This window comes from Equus caballus, chromosome 15 (genome assembly GCF_041296265.1).
Source record: "Equus caballus isolate H_3958 breed thoroughbred chromosome 15, TB-T2T, whole genome shotgun sequence".
NCBI classification, from domain to species: domain Eukaryota; kingdom Metazoa; phylum Chordata; class Mammalia; order Perissodactyla; family Equidae; genus Equus; species Equus caballus.
Genome location: NC_091698.1, coordinates 29,087,216 through 29,111,862, shown reverse-complemented (window position 1 = coordinate 29,111,862; position 24,647 = coordinate 29,087,216). Strand labels below are relative to the sequence as shown.

General features: G+C 50.9%; 1 protein-coding gene across 2 annotated transcripts in view; it reads left to right on the top strand.

Moving 5' to 3' along the window:
• MALL (mal, T cell differentiation protein like) overlaps positions 1–24,647 on the top strand; it is a 27,338-nt gene extending 2,691 nt beyond the window's left edge. Inside the window, exons 1-4 of one of the 2 annotated variants that reach the window (XM_070236157.1) lie at positions 6,953–7,193; positions 18,588–18,755; positions 20,740–20,862; positions 23,032–24,647. In XM_070236157.1, coding sequence (XP_070092258.1) covers positions 7,002–7,193; positions 18,588–18,755; positions 20,740–20,862; positions 23,032–23,094 — 546 coding nt within the window. In that variant the 5' untranslated portion in view covers positions 6,953–7,001 and the 3' untranslated portion in view covers positions 23,095–24,647. Of the gene's footprint in view, positions 1–6,952; positions 7,194–18,587; positions 18,756–20,739; positions 20,863–23,031 lie in introns of those variants that run through there. The other variant, XM_001494388.5, reaches the window with a different exon arrangement.

Genomic DNA, 24,647 nt, shown 5'->3' with positions numbered 1-24,647 from the left:
GGGGGAGCGGAAGAGAGAAAGGCCTGGAGTCCTGGAGAGACTCACAGGCGGGAGGCTGGAGGGAAGGGCCTCCAGAATCAGGAAACACCCAGGGTGAGAGGGGCCATCTGGTGCACCCACCCCCGCGATGCTGCCCCCTGCCAATGCGATCCCCGGGGCGTCAAGTGCGTGGTTCTGCTGGGCTCTGGGACCTTAGATATCATCATACATGCAATATTGTCATGGGTTCAGTTTTATTCATTTATTTTTCTTTTGAAATAATTTTAGATTTATAGCAAAGCTGCAGTAATAGTACAGAGAGTCCGCATATGCTCCTCACTCAGCGTCCCTTAAGGTCCGCCTCTTACCCAGGACACCCTTCAACATCAGGATGTTCACCTTGATGCTACACCATCAGCCGCCCTGAGAAACTCATGCCAGTTTTGCTGGTTCCCTCACTAACTAACGTCCTTTTTCCGGTGGGGCCCCAGTCCAGGGTTCTGCACTGCACTGAGTTGTCCTGTCTCCTTCGGATTCTGTAAGCTGGGGCAATTCCTCGGTCTTTGTCTTGACGCTTTGGAGGAGTACTGATCAGTTATTCTGTACGATGTCCCTCATTCGGCCTGTTTGATGTTTCCTTGTCACAGCTTTAGTTTTAATTCACAAGTAATCCTTATTTATTGTTGAAAACTTAGAAAATACAGAAATAAATATAACCCATATATATGCGTAGATTCGTATATGTATATGTTTAATGGTGTTATTCTGTACATGCTGTTCTGCACATGGTTTTCCCCGAATGAGCATTCCTAGCACAGAATATAGAATCGTATGTGCCTCATGTCTAGGGTGAGGGATGGGGAGGTAAACGGGAGAGGAGGGGAGAATGCCGAGGTGGGTGGGTTATTCTGATCCCATGGGGCACAAGATATGCTGAACAGGAGAGGGGAGGGCAGAATCAGCCTGGCAGAAGCCCCTCTCTGTCCCTGGTCACTTGAGTATGCTGCCCGCTGCCGCCCACTGGGGCTGACCACAGAGCGCCAGGCCTTGGGGTCTCAGCAGACTCTTAGTCTTGGGGTCTAAGGCATCACGGACAGGTGTATGTTTTTCTAAGGACATGAGTCCAGCAAGTGGATTCTAAAACAGGAAGCTCAGCCAGCAAAAAGGGGCAGAGAAAGTGAAACCCATAACCTGGGTTCAGATGTCTCCGTGATGGGGGCGGCCCAGGGGGGACATGGTGCTGTCTGCAGGCACGCTCCCTCCCAAGCGCCCACCATGAAGTGTGGAGAGCCGCCCTGTGCCGAGGGCCTCCCCACGGGAACAAGGGCCAAAAATACGAGGAGAGCAGAATCGAACAGGGGCTCCCATGAGGCCGGAGCTCTTCCGCCTCGGCTCCCCTGAGGCCCCGCGTCACCCCTGCTTCCAGCAGCAGGAGCCTCGGGGTCCTTTGCATTAATGATGATGACACACTAGGATGGCACAAAATCCTAGAGGATCTGCGTGTTCACCATCTGCTCTTACAGATCTTTGCCTCAGTTGCTTCACTTTAGGGTCTTTAACATTAAGATGTGCATTTTTAAACTTTTTTGGGGCAGTAATTATAGGTTCACAGGCAGTTGCGAAGGTAGTTCAGAGAGGTCTCCCGTACGCTTTATCCAGCCCCTGCAGGAGTTACATCTTTCATAACCCCAGTACAATAGCAAAACCAGGAACCGATGTTCGTAGGATGTCTGTTCTTGCCGTTTTCTCACATGTGTAGATTCGTGTAACCGCCACCAGAATCAAGATACAGATCTGTTCCATCGACACAAAGATCTGCCTCCTGCTTCCCTTTTATGGTCCCCCCCACCCCAACCCTGTCCTCCCTTTCTCCCCTCCTTCGCCCCTGGAAACCACTAATTCCATCTCTATAATTTTATTTCAAGAGTTATGTAAATAAATGGAATCATGCAGTTTGTGGCCTTTTAAGATTGGCTTCTTGCATTCGGCATAAGGACCTTGAGGTCCATCTGAGTTGTTGTGTGTATGTCGGTAGTTCCTTCCTTTTGATTGCTGTGTAGTATTCCATGGTATGGATTGACCATAGTTTGTTTCATCTTTGACCCATTGAGAAGCGTTTTGCTTGTTTATCGTTTTTAGTTATTCTAAATAAAGCTGCTATGAATGTTCCCATACAGGCTTTTGTGTGGATGTAGTTTTCACTCCTCTGGGGAGCTGCCCAAGCGTGATTGCTAGGTTCACAATAAGTTATGCTTGGTTTTTATTAAGAAACTGACAAACCGTTTTCCAGAGTGGCTGTAGCGTTTTACATTCCCACCAGCAACGGATAAGACTTTTGAGATTTTAACATTAAAATTCGTATTTTGTTCAGTTTACTTAGTTGAATTCAGACTTCTTATTTGAAAACAATGTTAATTTCAGGACATAATCTCCACGTGTGAGGAACCTTAGAATCAATGCATTTTTAGGTGAAAACAGGCATCGTTTATTCTCCCTCTGCTTCATTCAGTGAGCGGGGAGCCTGCTGGTGCCCCTGAGGGCCGTGGCTTGGGGACCGGGTAACTCAGCCCACGGCCTTGCTCTTCAGAGCAAATCATGTGCGAGCGGCCAGCATGGGGGGACCACCACGTGACACCTGATGCCTGCGTGCCGTGAGTCACTCATCAGCTGTTTTACAAGAGGAAAGGTGGACTCGGAGAGCTGCGCCAGGAGACTCTGACTGAGGCGGTGCTTTATGAACAAGAGTCCACGGAAGCCTTTTAACCTTCAACCTTTTCATTAACTAGCTATTTGACTAATCAAAAAGAAGCAGCTAAGAAGATTTCTTGAGAGTCAGCCAGTGAAAAAGTGAGACGATTCGAACACTGTTTGGTGTTTGATGTTTTCAGCTTCTTAAGTTGCCTGCACAGTCGTCAGAAGGAAATACTCTGACGGCCCTAGAAGCTCATTCCAGAATCTTCCAGCTGAGGAAGCTCGCCCTTCTGTCTTACCTAAATCCCAGCTTCACCTGAATTTCAGCCTGCTGCTGCTTCTACTCTGTGTGGACAAGCCTGTTTGAGAACTTACCGGCCCCCGAGCCGTCTGGGATCACCTGTGGGGACCGAAGTTACTGCGTGGGGCTGAGAGGGAACTGGGGCTCCTCTGAGGCCTGGCTTAGGGCTGGCACCTTCCGCTTTGTCATAACTTCCTTAGAAGTTGAGTTTCCAAAAGGAAAGGTCCTTCCCCTTGTTTTCGCCTGCTCCCTTTCAATTCTCCGCACTTCTGGGGAGTAGCAAAAGTAAACTCAATTTACCCCAGTTTCTTTGCCTTCGTTGCTTCTGTCTCTCCCTTCACTCTGCTCCTCACCACCACGCAGGCTCACGCGTGGCCTGGACCCGCTTTGGCTTCCCGGCCCCAGGCCTTGCCCCTTCTCTGGAATACCCCAGAGCACTTGGGTTCAGTGAACTAGGCTGTCAGAATGGCTCTGCTTCTTATTCGCTGTGAGACCCTGGGTTGGCGACTTAACCACTCTGAGCCTCCACAATGGCGAGAGTGACAGTAAAGATCTCCTGAGACAGCCCTGGGGTTTCAGTAAGGACTTTCACAGGAAGCATCAGCACGTCGCGGCTGCTCTAGGATGTGAGCCCGTACTATTTAATTGTTGTTGGTCACCTGGGCCTCTTACTGGAAGGCGTGGGTCTCTTGTGAGCAAATTCCAATTGTAAACCAACAAGTATTTACTGAGATGCATCCTGTGCTGTAGCTCATGGGGGCACAAGAATGAGAAGGTGATAACAGAGGGGACAACCGAGTCACAGACACTGTCTCAAGGGACTGATGATGAACGTGTGGACAGCACCCTAAGATAGGAGACAGGGTGGAAAGGAGGGGTGCACAGCACACCTGGCAAGGGCTCCAGGAGCTGGAGTAGTTGTCAGGACGGGTTTACTCACGGGGCACCTGGCACTGTTGAAGGGTTTGGACTGAGGGATTGACGGCGACTTGTTCAGACCAGGACTTCCTAGGACCAGGAGGTTAACGAATATATAAAATCAGGCTGCCCAGAAAGAGGATCCTCAGATCCCCACTCAGATCCTGTGGATTCACTCAACAAATGTGTGTTGAGCGTCTGCTCTGTGCGAAGCACGGGGATGTGAAGATGGAGAGGACAAACGTGCCCCCGCCTGGTAGAGTTTGATGCTTAATGGCGCAGCTGCAGACTAGCCAAGGAGACCAGTAAACGGTGCTGTGCCTGTCAGGGTCAGGAGAGGGCAGAAACCATGACAGGGACTGCACACAGAAAGCCTCAGGACAGGGCATGGGTTACCCAGTTGTGGAGAAGGAGCAGAAAGGGGATGCTGAAGATGCCTGAGAGTGAGAAGCGCACCGAGCTGCTGACATGCACCCTTGGAGTTGGGTGAGCAGTGGGTGCTCAGACCCCCAGGGGAAGCCGTGCCCTGCTGGCACTCGGGCCTTTGAGGAGGCAGCGCTGTGAGGCAGTGGTCACATCAGAGGAGGGGCACAGGGTCTTTGGGGCTGGAGGCAACTGCTGCTGCTGGAGAGACAGCGACAGGACCTGGAAAAGCCAACAGGAAGTCCCCACTCCCCTCCTCCCATTGCCAGAACTTAGCAAGAATCCAGCTTCCCAGGCAGCTGGGAACTGCGGCTCGCAGAGCTCTAGCCCGTGTCACGGAGTAGACCACAGCAGGACGGGCTTGAGCTGAGAACCTGGGACCTAACCAGCACAGTCACATCCACAGCCTCCCCTCGGCCCATGTCTGGACTTCTGGTCCTGTTCTCTCCCCGACCGTCCAGCCACACCTTGAGCGACCTTCCCGGAATGCGTGGCCTCATTCGGTTCAGATGAGACAGGCATCCGAGCCTGCTGCTGGAAGGTGAGCCCACCAGGGCAATTTCCCTGAACCAGCAGGTGCTCTGAGGGAGGTAACCGGGTCCTCCTGCAGAGGGTGGCGGGGAGGGGCCCAGAGCATTCCGACCTGCTGGACCTGGACCGTGGGAGCCCCAGATAAGAAGTCTCACTGATGAGAAGTGCCCCACCTGTGCAGCCAGCGCCTGCCTGTCCAGGGATTTTCACCTGCAGAACTTTCCCCTGGGGCGGGGCAAGGCAAGACGTTTCTAATCTTGTCCAGATCAGGAAGTGGCAGGAAGCAGGCAGGGGTGGGGAGGGGGGAGGAGCCCGACGCTGGCTTCCCTGGCCTCTACCCCCTCATCTCTCACCAGCCCCTCCCTTGCGTCCTCCTGTGCGTGCCAGCCAGCCTTGTCCCTCAGCTGTCACCACCTGGTCAGATCTTTCGCATCTTGACCAGAGTGGACGGCTGCTGGGGGCCCCACAGGGCCCGACCCTGTTGCAGCAGAGCCAGCCCATCCCTGCGTTGCACAGCTCCTTGAGGCACAAGTCCCCACCCTCCTGCCTCCAGCTGTACCTAGAAGGTACTGAGTGGGCCCCAGAGCGGGCCTCAGTAGACTCCCTGTGCAGTGGGGCCAGATATCATGGGTTTGAGGCGCCAGTTGTCTGACCTATCTCAGAGAAGCCCATCTCAGCACCCCCGTTGGAGGGATTCTGAGCTTGGCTTTTCTGCCTCTGCAGTACTCATAGCTCCCCCAATCCGGACCCTGCCTCTGCCCAGTGATGCTGGACAGGTGTGGGAGACAGGTGCATGTTTATTTGAACAGCGTCCTCCCTGACAGCACTTTTTTGTGTGGTCCTTCCTATGTGCCTGAGGAGGCAGGGAGGTGGGAAAACCCTCCCAGCCGCTCTCCAAGGGAAGATGCTCTGACCTGGGGAATTTCTAGGGCCTGGGAGGTATGGAGCAGGAAATGGGTGGGGATGAAACAAGTGGGTGTTGGTCCTCATTCAGTCCAGACTCCTGGCAGAATCCCAGTCCGTAGCTGGGCCGCAGAGGCAGGCCCACAGGGTGTCAAGAGGCACCGCCTGCATGGGAATCAGGCCCAGGAAGACGAGACTGTGCAGCTCAGCCGTGCAAAGTCCAGCGACCCGCCTCTTGCCTCCTTCTGAGTCGGTCAGCAGCAGTACCGATCAACTGCTTTGTGCCAGGCTCTGTGCCCTGCACTGTGGACACGAAAAACACAGGGCAGAGTCATGCACCCCGGAGCTCAGGGTCTGGGGAGGAGGCGGTGAAGCGAGACAATGACCCCAAGGAGGTCACTGAGGGGTGCGCTGGGGGCTTAGTAGTCAGGAAGGGCTTCCGGGAGGAGGTGATATTGGTCTGGTCCCTGTCCCTGGAAGATCTGGTCATAGGTGGAGTGGGGAATGGGGGAGCTGAGCAGGAGTCAACCGGGACTAGGGTGAATGGTGACATCCTAGGGTCCTCTGTACCTGACGAAGGGCAGGAACATGGCCACTGGTCACAAAATGTCTGTGGGTTCCTGGGGGGAAGAAGAAGGTGGGGACTTCCCCTGAGCCGACTCCAGGGCTCATCTGGTGACTTCCTGGGGACATGTGAGGTGACAGGAAGTTAATAAACATAGTGGGAGCCAAAGAGGGAGAGGCCAGGGTGGGAGGCCTGGCAGGGGGAAGGCTGTCCACGAGGCCACCGTGGGGATCAGGGTTTATCCTGCTCCTTCACATCTTTTCCATGCTTTCTAACTTTTTTAAGGTGCGCAACTAAACAAAAAAGTAGAAAAAAGAAAAATTGCCTCCCAAAACCCTTAGCTTCCTTTTTTTAAAGAGACAAGAAGGAAAAGCCTTTTAGACTTTGGATGGATGTGAATGTTTTTATTATTCCATTTTATGTTACATTGTAAATCTCTGCTGTTTAGTCAATAAAAAGCTGGGTCTCTGGGGGGGCCAGGGGGTCTGAATGGGTGGGTGCGGTGCTGGGGGAGGAAACCGATGGAGGGAGGGGCGGAAGGCAGGGGAGGCCTGGCTCCTGACTCACCAGCCCCTCCTGCACCATGGCATCCTGCCCCGCCCGGTACCCACCCAAGGGTAGGCGCTGAATGTCCCTGGCCTGCGGCCAGCCCAGTCTTGCAAGCACTTGTGGATACCAAGGGCTCCTTATATGACTTGTTCTGCTGGGAGCAGTTGTGGATGGAGCTCTGGCCAGCGCTATTGTTCCTGGAGTGGACCGGATAAGACGTGGGCCCTCACCGGAGGCCAAGGGGACCGGGCTGGCAATTTCCTGCTAACCTTAAAGCCACAGAGAGAAAATTCCTGCTCTGTGAGTCAGGACATCATGGCTTGGTGTTTGGAGGTATGTTAGGTTGAATTATGGAGCGTGGAACTTCCACATGATGCTAGCTGTTTTGGGGCCCTGCATTCAAGTCCAGGCCTGCCGTGCCCCTGATGAGTAAGGTTGGGGAAATTCTCTTGGACTCCTAGAATGGGTTTCCTTCCCTGTGCAAAAGATGTAACAATTTCTGCCCAGAAAGCTTCACAAGGCTGCCAGACCCCCAGTCCCAAGCATGGGAACCACCTCGTGGGCTGTGAATAGCATCCTCTGTGAGCGCTGGGATCTCTGAGCTGCCCACAGGGAGGCCTGCAGCCAGGTGAGGAGGGCCAGGGGCACCCGGTCCTCAGGGGCAGCCTGGAGGGGGCCAGGACTCCCCCCACTTGTCCTGACCACCCTCCGTCCCTCTCAGCAGTGTCTCCCTTTCCTTCCTCTGGGTGGCTCCTGCTTCCCACACAGGCCCTGGCGGGGCTCCTGCTGCAGCAGCTGTGGCTGTGAGCCTACACCGGGGAGGGTCTTTGCCCACTGGGCTGGGCCGTGAAGGAAAGAAACTGTGGAAAGAGGGGACACATGCCAGCATGAGCCAAGGCCCTCGGCCAGAGGGAGGGTTTCCACACGGGCTGTGATCCACAGAAGGGATATATTTTCTTTTTTTTTTTTTTTTTTTTTTTTTTTTAAAGATTTTATTTTTTCCTTTTTCTCCCCAAAGCCCCCCAGTACATAGTTGTGTATTCTTCGTTGTGGGTTCTTCTAGTTGTGGCATGTGGGACGCTGCCTCAGCGTGGTCTGATGAGCAGGGCCATGTCCGCGCCCAGGATTCGAACTAACGAAACACTGGGCCGCCTGCAGCGGAGCGCGCGAACGTAACCACTCGGCCACGGGGCCAGCCCCAGAAGGGATATATTTTCATGGCAGCCTGGTACGTGTGTGTGCAACTGGAACAAAAGATTGAGGAAACAGTGTTTCCCTTTCCTAGGGGCAACCAGTCTACTTCATCTTTTATTGCTGTTGGTGACTGACTAAATGGATTTCACTGTCACTAGCGGTGCCCACATTTGGAAGCCCAAGTGCTGGGGGCCCTGAAGGGGGCTCAGGGAGACTGGCATAGAGCGGGGAGGGGCTGGGCAGGCTGGGGGAGGTGGACATGGGCTCATCACTCTGGTGGTGTCTGCTGTGGCCCAAGTTTGGCCTGGAGGACACAGGGAGCCACTGGGGTGTCCTCAGAGGAGGTGAGGGGTGTGAGCAACATGAGCAGACTCCCATCCCCGGCGGTGCTCCGTGGTGCTGTGATAGGGGCGATCGCTGGCTCAGACTTGCTGTAACGGAAGGGAATGGACGGTCTCGCATCCGGGAAGTCTGGAGCTGGGCGGGCTCTCTCTCTGAGCTGATTCTTCAGGAGCGCAGTCTGTCATCAGGGCCAGGCTCTTTCCATCTCTCTGCTCTTCCCTTTCACAGCTCCAGGCCTAATGCAGACACAGCAATGGTCACACAAGAACAGGGACTGTCTTATCCTGGGTCTCCTTAGGCAGGAAGAAACCCTCCCCAGGGGTCCCGGGAAGGCTCCCCCTGCATCTCCTTGGCCAGGACTAGGTCACATAGGTGTCCCGGCCAGGAGACGCAAGGAGCCTAATGGATGTTGGAAAGTCACCAGCTACATCCCCTCCCTGCTCACACCTCCCACCAGTAAGCCCGGTTGGGGAATTTACCCCAGAGAGACAATTTAAAAGAAGACAACTGTCTCTGCGTCAACTTATTTACTGTGGCATTTTCTATAACAGGGAAAAACTAGAAACATCCAACATACTTGCCCTGGGGACTGACTGGGTAAATGAGGTTTTATCAACTGGATGGAATGGAATTGTGGGGTTGAAAGTACAGTCGATCCTCGTTACTCACTGTTCTGTATTTGCAACTTCACTTACAGTGGTCCCCCCGCATCCATGGGGATACGGTCCAAGACCCACAGTGGATGCCTGATGCCGAGGATGGTACCAAACCCTGTATATACTATGACTTTTCCTTACATACACCCCTACGATAAAGTTTAATTTATGAATTAGGCACAGTAAGAGATTAACAACAATAACTAATAATAAAATAGAACAATTATCACAGTAATACTGTAATAAAAGTTACCATAGATTTTAACAACCTCAGCATACGATTCTCTTTCTTTCCTTTATTAAGTTGAGAACTTTCACCTTTTTACTAAAAGGAAGCACTTTACAAAGATTCTTTTGGGCATATTCAAATTTGCAGCGTCACTACTCTTGCGCTTCGAGGCCATTATTAAGTGAAATGAGCACAAGTGCTTCAATTCTGTGACAGCTACTAAGTGACTAATGGGTGGGTAGACAATACAGCGTGGATGTTGGACAAAGGGGTGATTCACGTCCTGGGCAAGATGGAGCAAAGTGGTGAGAGAGTTCATCGTGCCACTCGGAACAGCACACAATTTAAAACTCATGAATTGTTTATTTCTGGAATTTTCCATTTAATATTTTCTGACCTCGATTGACATGGGTGACTGAAACCACGGATAATGGGGAGGATTAGTGTCCTCACTAAAATGTGTTTGTCACCCCACAATCAATACTCGCAGTGTTTTCATGGTCATTCGTGGACCTGTGCAGGGCAGCAAAAAATTTGAGTCGCTCAACACACACGTTCCCACCTGGGAACGAACAAGAAGACACTCTGCTTTCTTGTTTCAGCTCTCATCCTGTAAACAAGCGTCCTTTTTGAGGTCTGCTTAGTGCCACATCTTTCATGTTTTTGCACTTCCTGTGGGTGATTTTGCTGTTTAAGATAGCCCCCAAGTGTCGTGTGGAAGTGCGGTCTAGTGCTCTAAGCACGAGAAGGCTGTGATGCGCCCTACAGAGAAGATATGTGTGTTGGATAAGCTTATAGTTACGGTGCTGCTGGCCAAGAGCTCAAGGTTAGTGAATCAACAATATATATTAAATAAGGTGTCTTTGAAAAGAAACACACATAAAACAAAGTTGTGTGTTAATCAGTTGACCACAAGCTCATAGGCACCTAACACTGTGTTTCCCCTGGGAGCACTGGTTCAGTATTCGTTAGTTCAGTGCTCGTAGTGACTTCCTAGAACTTCTGTGAGTGACAAATATCGACTGTATTATTAAGCCATGTAGCAAAATAGAAATATGTAAAAAGTGGAATTCTAAATGTATGTTCATCATAAAAAATATGTAGGCATAAGCACAGGGCCTGGGAAGGAACATGACATAATGAAAAATTCCTCTACGGTTAACATTATTTTTACAATCAATTGAAAATCTTAGGGTTGAAAATAATAACAGCTCTGATTCCTGCCACGTGGTTTCAGTTTGAGCCGCTGAAATCGCGCTGGACTTGAGGCCTTTTGAGTGGACAGCGCGAAACTCACCAGGGACGCCTGCTTCAGCCTCAGGGGCACCACCACGGGGGTGTGTCTGAAGGTGCTGTGACTCTTGGGGCTTTTTGCACTGGAAGTGCCTGATGGGGTCTGAGGGACAGTCTCAGCATGGGTCTCATCCGTTCAAAGGATGTGCATTGAACAGATATTTGTGCACCCATGTTCATAGCAGCGCTACTCACAAGAGCCAAAAGGTGGGAGCGACCCAGGTGTCCACTGATGGATGAAGGGATAAACGTAAATGTGGTATATTCATATGATGGAATATTATTCAGCCTTAAAAAGGGATGAAATTCTGACACATGCTACAACATGGTGAACCTTGAGGACGTCACGTTGTGAAGTAAGCCAGTCACAAAAGAACAGATAATCTGTGATTCCACTTATATGAGGTACATAGAATAGTCAAATTCATGGAGACAAAAGAGTACTGGGGGGAGGGGAAGAGGGAGTTAGTGTTAATGGGTACAGAGTTTTAGTTTTCCAAGATGAAGAAGTTCTAGAGATGGGTGGCAGTGATGGTTACACAACAATGTGAATGCATTTAATACCGCTGAACTGGACACTTAAAAACGATTAAGTTGGTAAATTTTGTTCTGTGCATTTTACCACAATTTATTAAAAAACAGGGTATGCAATGGCCAAAAGACCCTGGCTTCCACCAACATGGGCTGTGGATAGCTGCATATGAGGGACAATGGTTTTCTTCATCTTGGAACATCGCAGTGTCAGAGGGAGTCTTCAGGGGGTCCTGGTTCCCACTGTGGGCAATGCCAGAACCTGTCCTTCATGGACTCCCTTCCTCCCCGGCCGTCAGTGGGACCAGAAGCCCCCAGTTCACTTGGCACCGCTGACTTCCTGGGCCTCACTGTCTTGCTTGGGGCCTTTTCCTCCCAGCTCGAAGTTTCTGAGGCTCTGTGGTACACCCTGCATTCACCCAAGTGCCGGGGAGGGAAGGAGAGGCAGTGCTCCGTGAACACTCAGACAAGCGGTGAGAAAAGGAATGCACTGCTGTGGTGAGTGAGAACCGCCATGCTGAAATACCGCCCAGCTATGCAGAAAAACCTGCCACCGGGGTATCACCCGTGGGGCTCCTCTCTGGTGCTCAGCTCCCGGCCTGCCCCACCCGAGCCCAACCTCCCAGGCTTGGCCAGGTGCCCCAGCCATGCAGACCTGACACCGGGCATCTTTTTGGCTCCTCCTTCACCCTTCACATGGGGTCATCACTCGGGCAGCACAGCATCTGTCTTCAGAACCTTCTGGTGTGTCAAGTTTACTCCACCATGGCAGCCCAGCCTCTTGCCTGCCCCGTCCATTGCAGGCCTCAGCTTCCAGCTGCTCTATCTGGGTGGACAGAGCTGTCCTCCCAAACAGAAAGGCAGGCCTCTTCTTGTCTCTCCCATTCAAAAGTCTCCTGTGAGCCTCTGGTGTTCAGCACAGCGTCTTTCTTCTTGCTTTTTAAACTTAAATGTTGGTTGTTTTGGGTTAGTTCAGACATTCAAAACCCTGTGGCTGAGCCACGCAGTTCTCCTCCCCGGAGCCCGGGGCACTGATTGTTTTATTGGGTCTCATTCCTGAAACATTCTGTGTGCCTACAAACAAATGCACATAGACACACACACACACACACACACGCTTGCTTCTTTTTCTACACAAATCACACACACTGGGCTCGCTGGTCTGTGCCCTACACACATCTTAGAGCTCATTGCTTTTTGGTATATGAGGAGTTTTTTATTCTTTTTGAAGTGTTCCACTGTGCAGACATAATTGCTTTAACTGGGTCCCACTGGATGACCATTTAGGGTGTCTCCTGTCTTTTCTGTAAGTAGCAAGGCTGCAGTAGGCGACTCTGTGCCTTTGTCTTTTTGTTCATGTTCATTATTTGTAGGGCAAATTCCAAAAAGTCAAATTGCTGAGCTGAACAGTATGTGCATTTGATGTTTTGATCACTATTGTCAGAATAATACAGCAGAGCAGCTGCTGGCACCACAATTTAACCTGGAGATGGAAGGGACTTCAGCCTCGGGCCTGCAGCTGGGCTTCGAGGGTCTCTGAGTCCCCAGATTTGTAGACAAAAATCGTGGTTGTACATAAGTACATTATTCTAGGTGACCAAAGTTTTCATCAACTCCTCAGAGAGGTCTGTGTCCCCAAATGTTACCTTCTTCACCGATCTGATTGGTCTCCCATCTCCCCTAGACGTGAACTTTCCGTCCCTCAGGAAGACTGGCCTGGGACATTCCCTCCTGTGGGTCTTTCTCAAAGAACATTCCCTCCCATCTTCTGTGCCATTCCAAATGATTATGGCCAACATGGCAACAATGGTTACTTAACATTCACCAGGTGTCAGAGAGAGAGTCATCTAGTTTGCACGAGAACCAGATGAGAGAGGGGTCAGCGTGATCCCCACCTCGTCTCTTTGATGGGCAGAAACATGGAGTCACAGATGACTAAATAACCTGCCCAACAGGCAAGCTAGGATTCTGGGAGGGGGCATGCCGCATGCTGCATGCACTGGAGTGGGGGAGACTGGAGGCAAAGAGGTGGGCTCTGGGCCTCTCGGTCCTGGCTGCCTCATCTGGGGAACTGTTACCCACGCAGCCTCGCTCACCAGTTCATTCAGAACCTCTGGGGCGGACCCAGGCCTTAGGGCTTTCTCAACGTCCCCAGATGGTCCCAGGAGTAGCAGGACTCAGAATGCTACTCTGAGGGTGAGACTCACGTAGTATTTCAGAGCTCCTTACCTCTATGACATATTTTTGACTTAACTCTCTCCCTTTATTAAGCATTTTTCAAAATAGTAAGCATTGGTGGTACAGTGGTGAGCAGAGCTTCCTTCCAAGTTAATAAGCATCCTCCAAAAGTGGCCAAAGAAGGGCTTTTTAAAAACTATCTTTTTCAACTCATGGATTTCGACTTAGTTGATGTATTCCAATCCACTGTAGCTGTTATACTTATTTGAATCTCAAATTGCCTCATCTTTGCCCAGCAGGAGCCTCTGAATCCTTTTGACCTAACCCAGAGCCTTTGGAACATTTCTTGGTCTCTGGTGTGATGAGATGTCCAGGCCCACCTTCCCCACCCCGGACCTGGAGTCAGCCGTTTCTCCCAGACTCCAGGCTGGGAACTGGTCCTCCACATCTTAGATGCCAGCTCTTTAACCAGCTTTCTAGACGTGAGCAGCCATTCTCCACGTTCTAGAGAAGAAGTAACCAAACTTATTAGGCTCCATCCTACCTTAAAAGATCCTTTCAAGTTTCAGTTCAGCCTTTGGGAAGTTTGTAGATGATATTCTGGGTTTATTCATAAGAAACAGACTCCGCCAAAATCGTGCTTGAAATACACTTGATCGAAATATCTAAGTATGATAAAATATTCTTCCACTTTGAGGGCCAGCCCCAAACATCTAAAAATATCCCCTGCTCTGGGAAATGCAAAACGGTGATTAAAATGAGAGAGCAGTGAGGCTGCCAAGAAAATTCGGAAAGCTAAATATGAGTTAAAAAAAAAAAGTACAGACGAGTACTCAAAGTTGTCTTACCTCTAAAGAACCCAATCGAGACTGCTTGGGGCGGAAACGAGATACACTCTGCTGGGTTTCAGTTCACCTGGGGTTTGTCCCTGGCCCTGGTCCCTACTACTGTTTAGAAGGTGGAGGGTGTGGAAATAAAAAGTAAATAACATTCCTCTGCATAACCTTGATTATGCAATGCTAGAGCCATTTCAGAAGATTTCCATGTAATCTGAGTAGATTCCCAAATGCGCAGAGGACCCTGCTCTCAGGGGGTGAAATCTGATTGTGAGGAAAGACCCACAGGTGTCCCAGCTCTGTCCTGCATGACCTTGGGCCTCAGTCCCCTCCAGCACAGCACCACGTCAGATTGTGGTGAGAATTCAATCTGGACACGTAAATAATGTGCATACGGCAGTGTCTGGCTGGGGCGGCCTCTGATGGCAGGAGGTGGGCAGGGACCCTTTTGCAGGCACTGACAGGTGTGGTGGGACTGAAGCACCCTTGCCCACCCCAGGTGAGCTGACAGTAATTGGCGGGTATCAAGTGGCAGCTCTCTGTTCTTAGAAAGCCCAAGGGAGTTAGAATTGCTGTCTAGACTAAATGAGGCAGTCTGAGTGAATGCAGTTTATAAACTGTAAAGCACCTGCTGAATGTGAGGTGATGGTGGCGTTACCATCGACTCATTCAAAAGAATGTTCTCTGACCCCCTCCCTACCTACTTTGTTCAAGGCCCTCTGCCCTCAGAGGTCTAATGTGAGTCTAAAGTTTTACAGGTTCTGGTGCAGTCACTAACTCCTGAATGCCGTTCCCACTATAGCTAGCATTGTTTGGGAGTTGACGGTGTGCCAGCATTTGTATGCACTCCCGTGGCTGGGCGGGGAGGACGCTCGACAGGTGCCGAAACGCTGAGCCCCGGCACCTCCCTGTGGCATTGGTAACCGCGTCACTGGGACCAACATGCAAGAGCCCAGTTCAGGGGGTGCCAGAGGACAGCAGCTTCTGTCCCTCCACACCCCCTCCTCAGGACAAGGCAGCCCCAACTCACTCACAAGTGGTCCCAAGCCCAGCCCAGGACTCCCACAATTCACTTGGAGATTGATATTAGGGTGGGGGAGATGTGCTCCCAGAGCTGGTGCTGTAAGGGAGGCCAGGCTTCTGGAATGTTGCCCAGCCCTATAAGAGCCCAGGGGTCTCTGGCTTGTGGTCAACTGCCTGGTCTATTCTGGCCTCTCACCTCCTGCTCCCTTTCTCTCCTTAAGAGCCCATGAATCCTCCATCAGTTCTAAAGTGCTCTTCCTCCCCAGGCCAGCAGCAGTGGAGCCTCACCAGGGATGGGGGGACATGTCCATGTCTGCGTATTGTTTGTGAGATGAGAACTGCCTGTCCCAGAAAGCAGGGGTGTGTTATGAAAAGCAGAACCTGAAACTTGTGTATCTTTCAGCCGAGCTGGACAGAAGTAAGTGGAGGTGTTTGTCCAGAAGGTCCTGACAGCATCACTCAGAACTGAGCCACCCCCACAGTCATGAGCTCACAATAAAAATTCCCTAAACATAGGAGGGAAAAAGAGAACAGGAATGAAGGTTAACAGAAACCACAGACTGCAGAATCAGGCTACCTAGACTGAAATAATGGAATTACCAGATATTGAATATAAAGTAAATACCAGCAAAATTAATAAAAAGATACCCACACCTCAACGCATTGTATCACTATCTCATAAACTGCGGAACACCAAGGACAGAGAGAAGACTCTAAAAGCAGCCAGATAGTGAAGACAGAGTCCAACAAACGAGCAGCAGCTCAACTGACAGCTGGCCTCTCAGCAGCAGCAGTGGGAGCCAGACTACAGTGGAATAACATGGAAAGGTGTAGAATACAGGGGGGAAAATGTCTTGGAAGTGCTGAGAGGAAATAATTGTCAGAGGAAAAATAAGGACTTTTTTTTTTAACAAATCAAATTGACTACTACCAACTGACCTTTCCTAAAGGAACTGCTAACAGTTGAACTTCAGGAAGAAAAAGCATAATCCCAAAAGGAATATCTGAGATGCGAGAATATCTTCATGACTCAAGGTAGGGAAGGATTTCTTAAACTTTAAAAGCACAGTCTATAAACGAAAAGATTAACATATTCAATTACATTAAAATTAAGAACTCAGTTCATTAAAAGACACCATACTATGTGTGAGACATATGCTGGCAGAATACATCTGCAATATTTATAACAGTCAATGAGATCTGCAAGTTAGAAAGAAGTCCAATGAATCAGTATGAAAAAGACAAACCTATAACAAACTTGTATCCAGTAAAAAACAATAAAAAACTTCACAGAAGAGGAAATATGAAATATATGAAAATAAGCTCAATTTCATGAGTAGCCATAAAAAGTAAAAGCTGATGAGATACATAGAAAAATCCCAAAGGATCTACCAAACAACAACCAAAAACTCTCCTTGAACCAATAAGTGGGTTTAGCAAGTTGCAGAACACGATGTTAACAACAAAAAAATCAATCATGTTTCTATTGACTAACAATGAACAACTGGGAAATGAAATTTTTAAAAAACAATACTCTTTACAGTAGCTCCCCCAAAATGAAATAAGTAGGTACAAGTATAAGAAAATTTGTATAGCATCTGTATGCTGAAAACTGCAATACGTTGATAAAAGAAGTCAAAGAACATCCTAAGGATTGGAGAGGCATACCATGTTCATGGATTAGAGGCTTCATCAGAGTAAAGATGTCAGTTCTCCCCAAATTCATCTATAGATGTAACCCAATCAAAATGCCAGCAGATAGATATTGTTGATATTTACAAGCTGATTCTAAAATTTATGTGGAAAGGCAGCAGAACCAGGGGAGGGGATGAGCTATCTCCTAAGAAGGGCAGAAATGTGAGTCACCTGCGCTGGCAACTCTTTTGGTTACTGCAACTTTATAGAAAGTGTTAAAATCTGGTAGTGTGATTCCTCTAAACCACAAACCCAGAAGCCATCCTTGGCTGCCCCCATCCCCCTCACCACAAATCTCCAGTGGTCTCATATTCCAACAGGTTCTTTTTCTTTTTCTTTTTCAAAGTTATTTTACCACTGTATAAAAGATAAACTCCTGTGTAACCAGTATTCAGTGTAAGAAACAGGACATTATCGTGATCTTTGGAGGGCTCTGTACCCTCGTTCCCAATCCCGTAACTCTCTCTAAGCAGGTGCTGAGGCAGGTGGGTTCTGAAGGAATTTGGGAGTGACCGTGGGTTCAGATTTTGTACCTGTTGGATTTGAGGAGCTTGAGGGGCAGGGCCAGGAGTAGGATGAGGCAAATGAGGAGTCTAGGGGCAAAATTAATGAGGCGCTCTCTCTCTCAGGGTCATGCAAGTGCAGGGTTGGCCCCCACAGAGGGACGTCCAAGTAGAGACATCCAGTGGGCAAGTGGACATGTGGGGCTGAAGGCCGCAGGAGAAACGGGCTGAGGGGTTTCCTGGGATTGCCAGCCTCTGTGGTTCCTGAAAACGCAGACGTAACAGGAGTGAGAGGGAGAACTGAGGAGGCTCACAGTGACATCCCGAGGAGGCCCAGGAAGGGGAGGGGCTCAGAACGTCTGAGACAAACCAGCAACAAAACACTTGGTGCTCGTGTCCATCTTCTCTCCAGGCCTCTAACTAAACACGCCGTCTACTGGACACTTACTTCCTCCCCTGGGCTCAGCAACACAGGGCAAGCCCAGCCCCAAAGCAAACAGAGGCAGAGCCCAGAGATGACAGGACAAAGGTGTGGTTTGTCCATCAAAGAAATAATCAATGGCTGGACAGAGTTGAGAGCTGATTAAGCTGGAACCGAGTTGCCCAGCTGGTAACTGACCGCAGGACATCAGATGCTATAACCCCAGAGACTCCAAACCACATGTCCTCAGGACAAGGCAGGCACTGTCAGTGGGTGAAGGGAGCCAGGAGGAGAGCACTATTCCACATTGACAGCGAGCAACAGGGAAAGTGCCACACAATGGCATAGGGGTGGGGGAGGGAGGATGTGGTCCACTGAGCACTGCAGATCTTTTTGAAAGAGATAGTCCCAACTCATCTCAGCCTACTCTGGCCTGGAAATGGGTTCAATGTGGCCAGAACTATGGATTTCTCAAGAAATGTCTGCATCTGGATTTTTCATGTGAAATATCCTGTTTTAAATGTTGGCAACTTACTCAGAAATGTTTAAAAAATTGTGTATGCCAACACTACTTGGGCCAAGAAGACTCATCCACAGGCCAAATTTGGCTGAGTCCTTCCCTTGGCAACTTCTGTGTAGCCCCTTGAATTTTCTACCAATAGGACCTGACTCATGGGGCCAACCTTCCTTCCCTGTTCCTTTGATTCCCACCTAACTTCACCTGAAGAGCTTTTAACCAGGGAGAGAGGAGAAGAAAAATGCCCAGCAAAGGGAAACGTGCCCGCACAGACAAATGAAACCCCTTGTTCATCGTTTTCTCTTACAGGTGTTCGGGTGCTGGGTCTGGATCCTGGTGGCCGCCACCCAGGTAGCACAGCCGTTGCTGCAAGGATGGGTGATGTACGTCTCGCTCACCTCGTTCCTCATCTCCTTCATGTTCCTGTTGTCTTACTTGCTTGGATTTTACAAAAAATATGAGTCCTGGAAAGTCCTGGTAAGAAGAGTGAGGGTGGCCCAGGCCTCGGGCTCCTCCCAGACTGAAATCCTGGGTGATGTGAGGGCAATGGGCCTTTGGGAGGGAGGGAGGACCAGAGACAAGGGTCCAGAGACCTTTCCTGGGCTCAGACCCCATGGAACCAGGACATTTTATTTTTGTGTGTCTCCTATTAAACTGGAATGAAGGCATCGTCTGCCGGAGTAACCCTTCCATTGCCGCCCCCTCCATGCTGTCCTCGTCCGGAGTACACACGCTCTGTACGTTCCTGTGCGAGCCCGTCCAGATGCATTTTATTTATGGTGAAATCACTGGAGAAGCACTGAAGGAAACGTTAGTAGGAAAAAGATCACCCCAATCTCAAGGTCCTATCACAGTCACTGGGTTCGTTCTTCCATATTCCTGAAGAATTTTATGTAAAATATATATATTTTTATATAATACATAATATAGATAATATACGATCACACTGAAGAAATAATTTTGGATGTAGATTCTGTCATTTAACATTAGGTCATTATTTTTTTTAGGTTGTCATCATCATGATAACCATTTAAAATTTTTCTATATTGAACAATCTGAGACATTTACAAAAGTAGGGAGGGTTCCATCATGGACCCTCATGTAGCCATAACCCAGATTCCAGCATTATCCAGACTTTACCACACTTGCTTCATCACCCTTCTTTTTCCTGATGAATTCTAAAGCAAACCTTGAACATCACATCGTCCTGTTCTACACACGTCAGTAGCCTCCAAAGACCCTGCAAACTGTCTCACAGTGTCACACGTATGTAAAGCTGACAGGGATCCCTCGGCACCATCTGGGACCTGGCTCACATTCGCATTTCCCCGGTTGTGTCTGAAGTGCCTTGTGCAGTTGGCCTGTTTGAATCCGGGTCCTCACGAGGCCATGCGCTGCCCTGGGTAGGTAGAGATCCTGGGCCCCTTTCATCTAGAAAGGCTCCCCCTACAGTGACTTGCTGAGGACCCTGGGTCGGCCGTCCTGTAGAAGGTCCCTCATTTGGTGTTTGTGTGTTGGCTTCTTCCTGGTGTGACCTGAATTGCTCCTCTAGTCCTGAATTTCCTGTCGACTGGAAGTCAGTAAGCAAGGCTTCTTTGAGGATGGTTAGTCTTTCTGGCAAGAACACTTCATAAGTGGCTTCAAGTCACATCACACGGGGGGACTGGCGGTCCCTCTTTCCGTGTGGCAGCCTTGCCCATCAATTCTTTCTCTAATGCTTTCTTTCACCTACTGATGAGTTTTCCTGAACTGACTGTCTCATTAGGGGATGCAAAATGCTGATTTGCCTACTAGGACATTCCTTCCGGAACTGATCACCTTTTTTAATGACTACACGACATTGCTGTTGAATGAAGAACACTGCTGAGATTTAACACAGAGGATCAAAATTGGAAATCTAGAGTCAGATGAGCCTGACGCTCCCAGCCCGCCCACCTGTTAGCTAAGCCTCAGTTTCCTCAGCTGTGAGTTGGAGATAATGATAGAAGCAGCCTTATGAAATTATCTGTGGAAATGAAAGGAGACAACATGTGCGCATTGTGAGGACAATGCCAGCACATAGTAGGTCTTCACAACACTCATGGTTAAGAGCATTGGAGTTAATGTGTCCTCGGTTGAAATCCTGGCTCGTTCATTTATTCATTAACTTTAACCTTGAGCTTCCATTTCCTCCAAATTGACAAGGTTCAATGAGATAAATGAGAGAAGGGCTTAGCATAGAGCTTGGCACTGGACAAGAACCTAATTAATTTTGGCTAGTGTTAATATTATTATTTCCGTTTGTTAATCCACTATTGTTGGCTACATAGACATTTCGTTAGAAACACTGCGCCCCCAAAAAAGCAGGAGTTTCAGGAGCCGCCTTGTCTCTTTCCCTCCCTCCTCTCAGCTGTGCAGTCCGAGTGGAAAGTGCTCACTTGTTTATGTGCCCGCGTGACGAGGCCTCTGCTCTGCCTTCCAGGACAGCCTGTACCACGGGACCACCGCCATCCTGTACATGAGTGCGGCCGTCCTGCAGGTGCACGCCACGATCGTCTCTGAGACCCAGAACCTGACCAACTACTTCATCAACACCACAGCCTCGGTGAGCGCTGGGACAGTGACCGCCACGGCACAGGGGCATCGCCTGAGGCTTAACTCTGTCTCATGGGGAGCAGACGACCTGAGCCTCAGGCTGAGGGAGATTGGAGGATGGAGGGTGTGTGTGTGTGTATGTGTCTGTGCCCGTGTGAACAGGTGTGCCCAGCTCACAGAGCACCAGGCCCAAGTTCAGGTGTCAGCTCTGTCTTCTGTTTTCCCGCCTCAGCCTTGCGCCCTCTTCCACCCTCTGTACTCACTCAGAATGGTTTTTTCCAAAACATGAACTGGAACACGTCTCTCTCTCCTACTGAAGATATTTGATGGCTCCCTCTTCTTGTGGATGGAGCCCCAATTCCCCAGCATGGCTGACCTGTGGGTCCTGCAATGACAGAAGTCCACAGGGGGCAGATGGTGGCTGATGGCCCCAAGGCAAGGTGGTCCAGCTGAGTCGTGGGAGGAGCAGGACCCCTAGATCTCAGGCCCCCTGGGAGCAGAGACTCAAGGCAGCCCTGCCTCCCCTCTCCAGGCTCTGCACAGCAGCCTCTTTCTCTGTTGGTGGAATGGCGCCCTCACGTGGCAGGGAGCTCACAGCCGGAAGAGTCCTCCTCTGGAGCAGCCTGACCTTCCTCCTTAATCCTCCCCCGAAAACTCTCCAGGAAGGACTGGGTCTGAGTCCAACCCTGACCAGTCACCGTGACCAGAAAGGTGGAGTCCTGTGTCAGGCTGGGGGCTCCTGAGGGATCAGGTGGCAGGAGGAAGGGGTCCAGCATGGGGTACTGTCCCCAGCATGAGAGTGGGGTGCGGGCAACCACCGTGACCCACTAGGGGGCCACAAGGCAGCTGAGCTGCCTTCCTGGCCTGTCTGCCTCCATTCCCTCCGCATCAAGCCTCGAACTGCCTTCAGCTCGCCCCTCCAGCCGCAGCCCCCGCCCTCACAGACTGGCCCAGCACCGCTCCCACCTCCCCTCCTGCTGCTCGACACACAGACACACTGTCACCTCAGCCTTGACAAGGATGCCCTCACTCCAGGAGGCAGCTCCCTCGCCCCTTCTGTTCCTTTCTCACATGTCGCCCTCTCAGTGAGGCCCTCCCTGTTCCCCCAGCATCCCCTCCCCCTCCTGCTTTATTTCCTCCAGGCCCGGTCCCCAGCTAACCTACTCCCCTGCTGTTTATCGGGCTTATTATCCGCTTCTGACACTAGAATGTAAGCTCCACGAGGATAGGAGTGTTTGAACATTTTGATCACTGTTATAGCCACTGTCATTTTTGAAGTAGAGCAGGTCCGTAAAGGATATTTGTTGAAGGAATAAATGAATGAATGAGTGAATGAATGAGAACAGAGTGTGAGTGGAGAGCGGGACAAAGTGAAGCCTGAGCGGCCGGCTGCCCTGGAAGCTGCGTTGGGACGATGATCTCTGTCCTGGGAAGCGGGAGCCATCACACCATCTAACGATGTGACAGAGCAGCCAGGCCATGTTTCCTCTTGGGGCGGATTAGAGGGAGGAGGGGGCAGGAGTGGACAAGCTGAGGCCATGGGAGGTCCTGGCGACGGATGACGGACAAGGGAGAAGTGGACGCACCAAGAGCTGGTCAGGCAGGACAATCAGGCGACTCTGGGGGGCTTTGGCCGTGGCGGGTGGGGAAGGAGGAGAGGGAGGGGTCCCAGGTTCCTGGCTTGGTGGCTGGACCAGAGGAGAGGAGGGTCCTGGAGCCCACTGAGCTCGGGAGGCCGGTGAGGACATCTCAGGAGTTCAGGGTGAACCGCTGAGAGCTGGGGGCCTCTGAGGCCTTCATGGAGGGGACAGACAGACGCCCAAAGCAGAATTCTGGGCCGTGAGTGAGACTGTGGGAGTGGTCAGAGCACAGGCAGTGACGGAGGGTGGGCAGGAGCCCGGCAGGGGCAGGGTGGAGACGAGCCCCTTTATGGCAGGTGGAGGTGGACACGTCTGCAGGGGAGATGGAGACTGCGTGATCTGAGCAGGACACAGGGAGTGTGACCTCAGGACCCCGGGGATGGCGAGTCTCAAGGAGGATGGAGCAGTTGTCCAGTGGTGCTGCCCTCAGGCCGGGCAGTGCGCAGGGGGCGAAGTGGGGTCAGAACACGTGGCCTCCAGGCTGCAGGGGCTGAAGGCAGTGGCGTCTCTCACACACTCCTTCTCCCGTCCTCTTCCAGCTCTTTGCCTTTATCACCACCCTGCTGTACATTCTCCACGCCTTCAGCAACTATTACCACTGAAGGGGCCGGGAGCCACGCGGCCGCGAGAAAGCCCTTTCAGAACCTGGGTGATTGGCTCCCAAAAGTGATCTTCAACGTCTGCCATCTGGGTGATAAACAGAAGATCAACAAAAACATCAATGGGATTGACAGACCATCTTTTCAGACTGAACGATGAAGCCACACTCTGGCACATCTGTTTGGACGTTTTAATTCATTATGATGAATATGAAAAACTTTGTTTTTACTTTTTTTTTTGGCCTGGAAAAGTACCTGTCTCTTGGAATTATCTGACAATGAAACTCCATCTTCTAGAAAACTAATTCCTGCCCTCACCGTTGAGGCTCCCAGACCAGCCACCGTGTCCCCACCTGCGGCTTCCGCCTCAGCAGCGAGATTCCCTGTGGCAGGTTTGTGGGAACATCCAGCCTCACTTTCTTAAAATCGAAATGGTGCCGTCGATGCCTCCAGATCCAAAGAAGATCCACGGACCTGCTCCGGCTCCAGGCTCTGCCTCTGCTCTGGAGAGTGATCCAGACCCCTCCCCATCCCAGAGATGCTGACGGGGAGGAGCACACTGCCATCCCCCGCTCCACTTCCTTGCCCTTCCCTCCGCAGCTCTGAGATCCAAGGGAAACCTGCATAAAGTCATCTGAGGGTAGATTTGTGGGGAAAATAAGTGATTGACTACAAAATTGTCAGACAGTAAGACCTGAGGAGGGGTGAGGGGACAGACGTGTGACCTGCTTCTCCATAAGTCAGGCCTCTCAGAGAACTGCAGGGCTGTGGACGCCTGTGTGAGGCCTCCAAGTGCCCACCCCGTAAGGACTAGAGCCACCTTGTCCCTCAGATAAGACCCTCAAGGAAGGAGGCAGGACGTCGCGTGCAAGGATTCTCCTCTGGGCTCCTGTCACCACGTGGGACATCTCAGGAGGCCGGACAGGACCCCACCCCAGATCCGCACTTTTCTGTGTGTGCCCACTCCCCTCCACCCCATTGAGTGGGGCCTGGGACAATCAGCGGCCTCATGCGTGAGCGGCTCACAGGGTTCTGGACCCGGGCAGGTGTTTGCCCTTTGGGGCCGTTCTCAAGGAAAGGCTGGCGTTGTGCGCACAGAAACACAACATCGAGGTGCTTGGTTCAAAGTCACTGTTCTCCAGCAGAAGGCTGTGCTCTGCCGTTTGTCCAGCTGTGCGGGGCTCCAGCCCCTGGTCCTCGGTCTCTGTGCTGGGGCTCCTGACCCTGGCCGGTCGGGCACAGCCCCGTGACCGCAGGTGCCGCTGTCGTTCTGAAATGAAATAAATTATTACGTGGAGGAGACTTGTCCTTGCCGATTCCAGGGCTTACAGTTATGTGTCAACCGTTCTCTGCGCCTGGCGGGGATGGGGCACAGGGAGTCACCAGAGAGAAACCTCTGGCTTCACTGTCCTTGACGGTTCGTTGGCTAACCACCCCGAGATCTTGAGAGGCCACCATTCGTCTCTCACTTTGTTGCCTGGCAGCCGTCGGGGACGATCACAGTTCAATATTTGCTGAGTAGCCACGTCCGAATAAAAGGTGTTTGCACAGTAAAA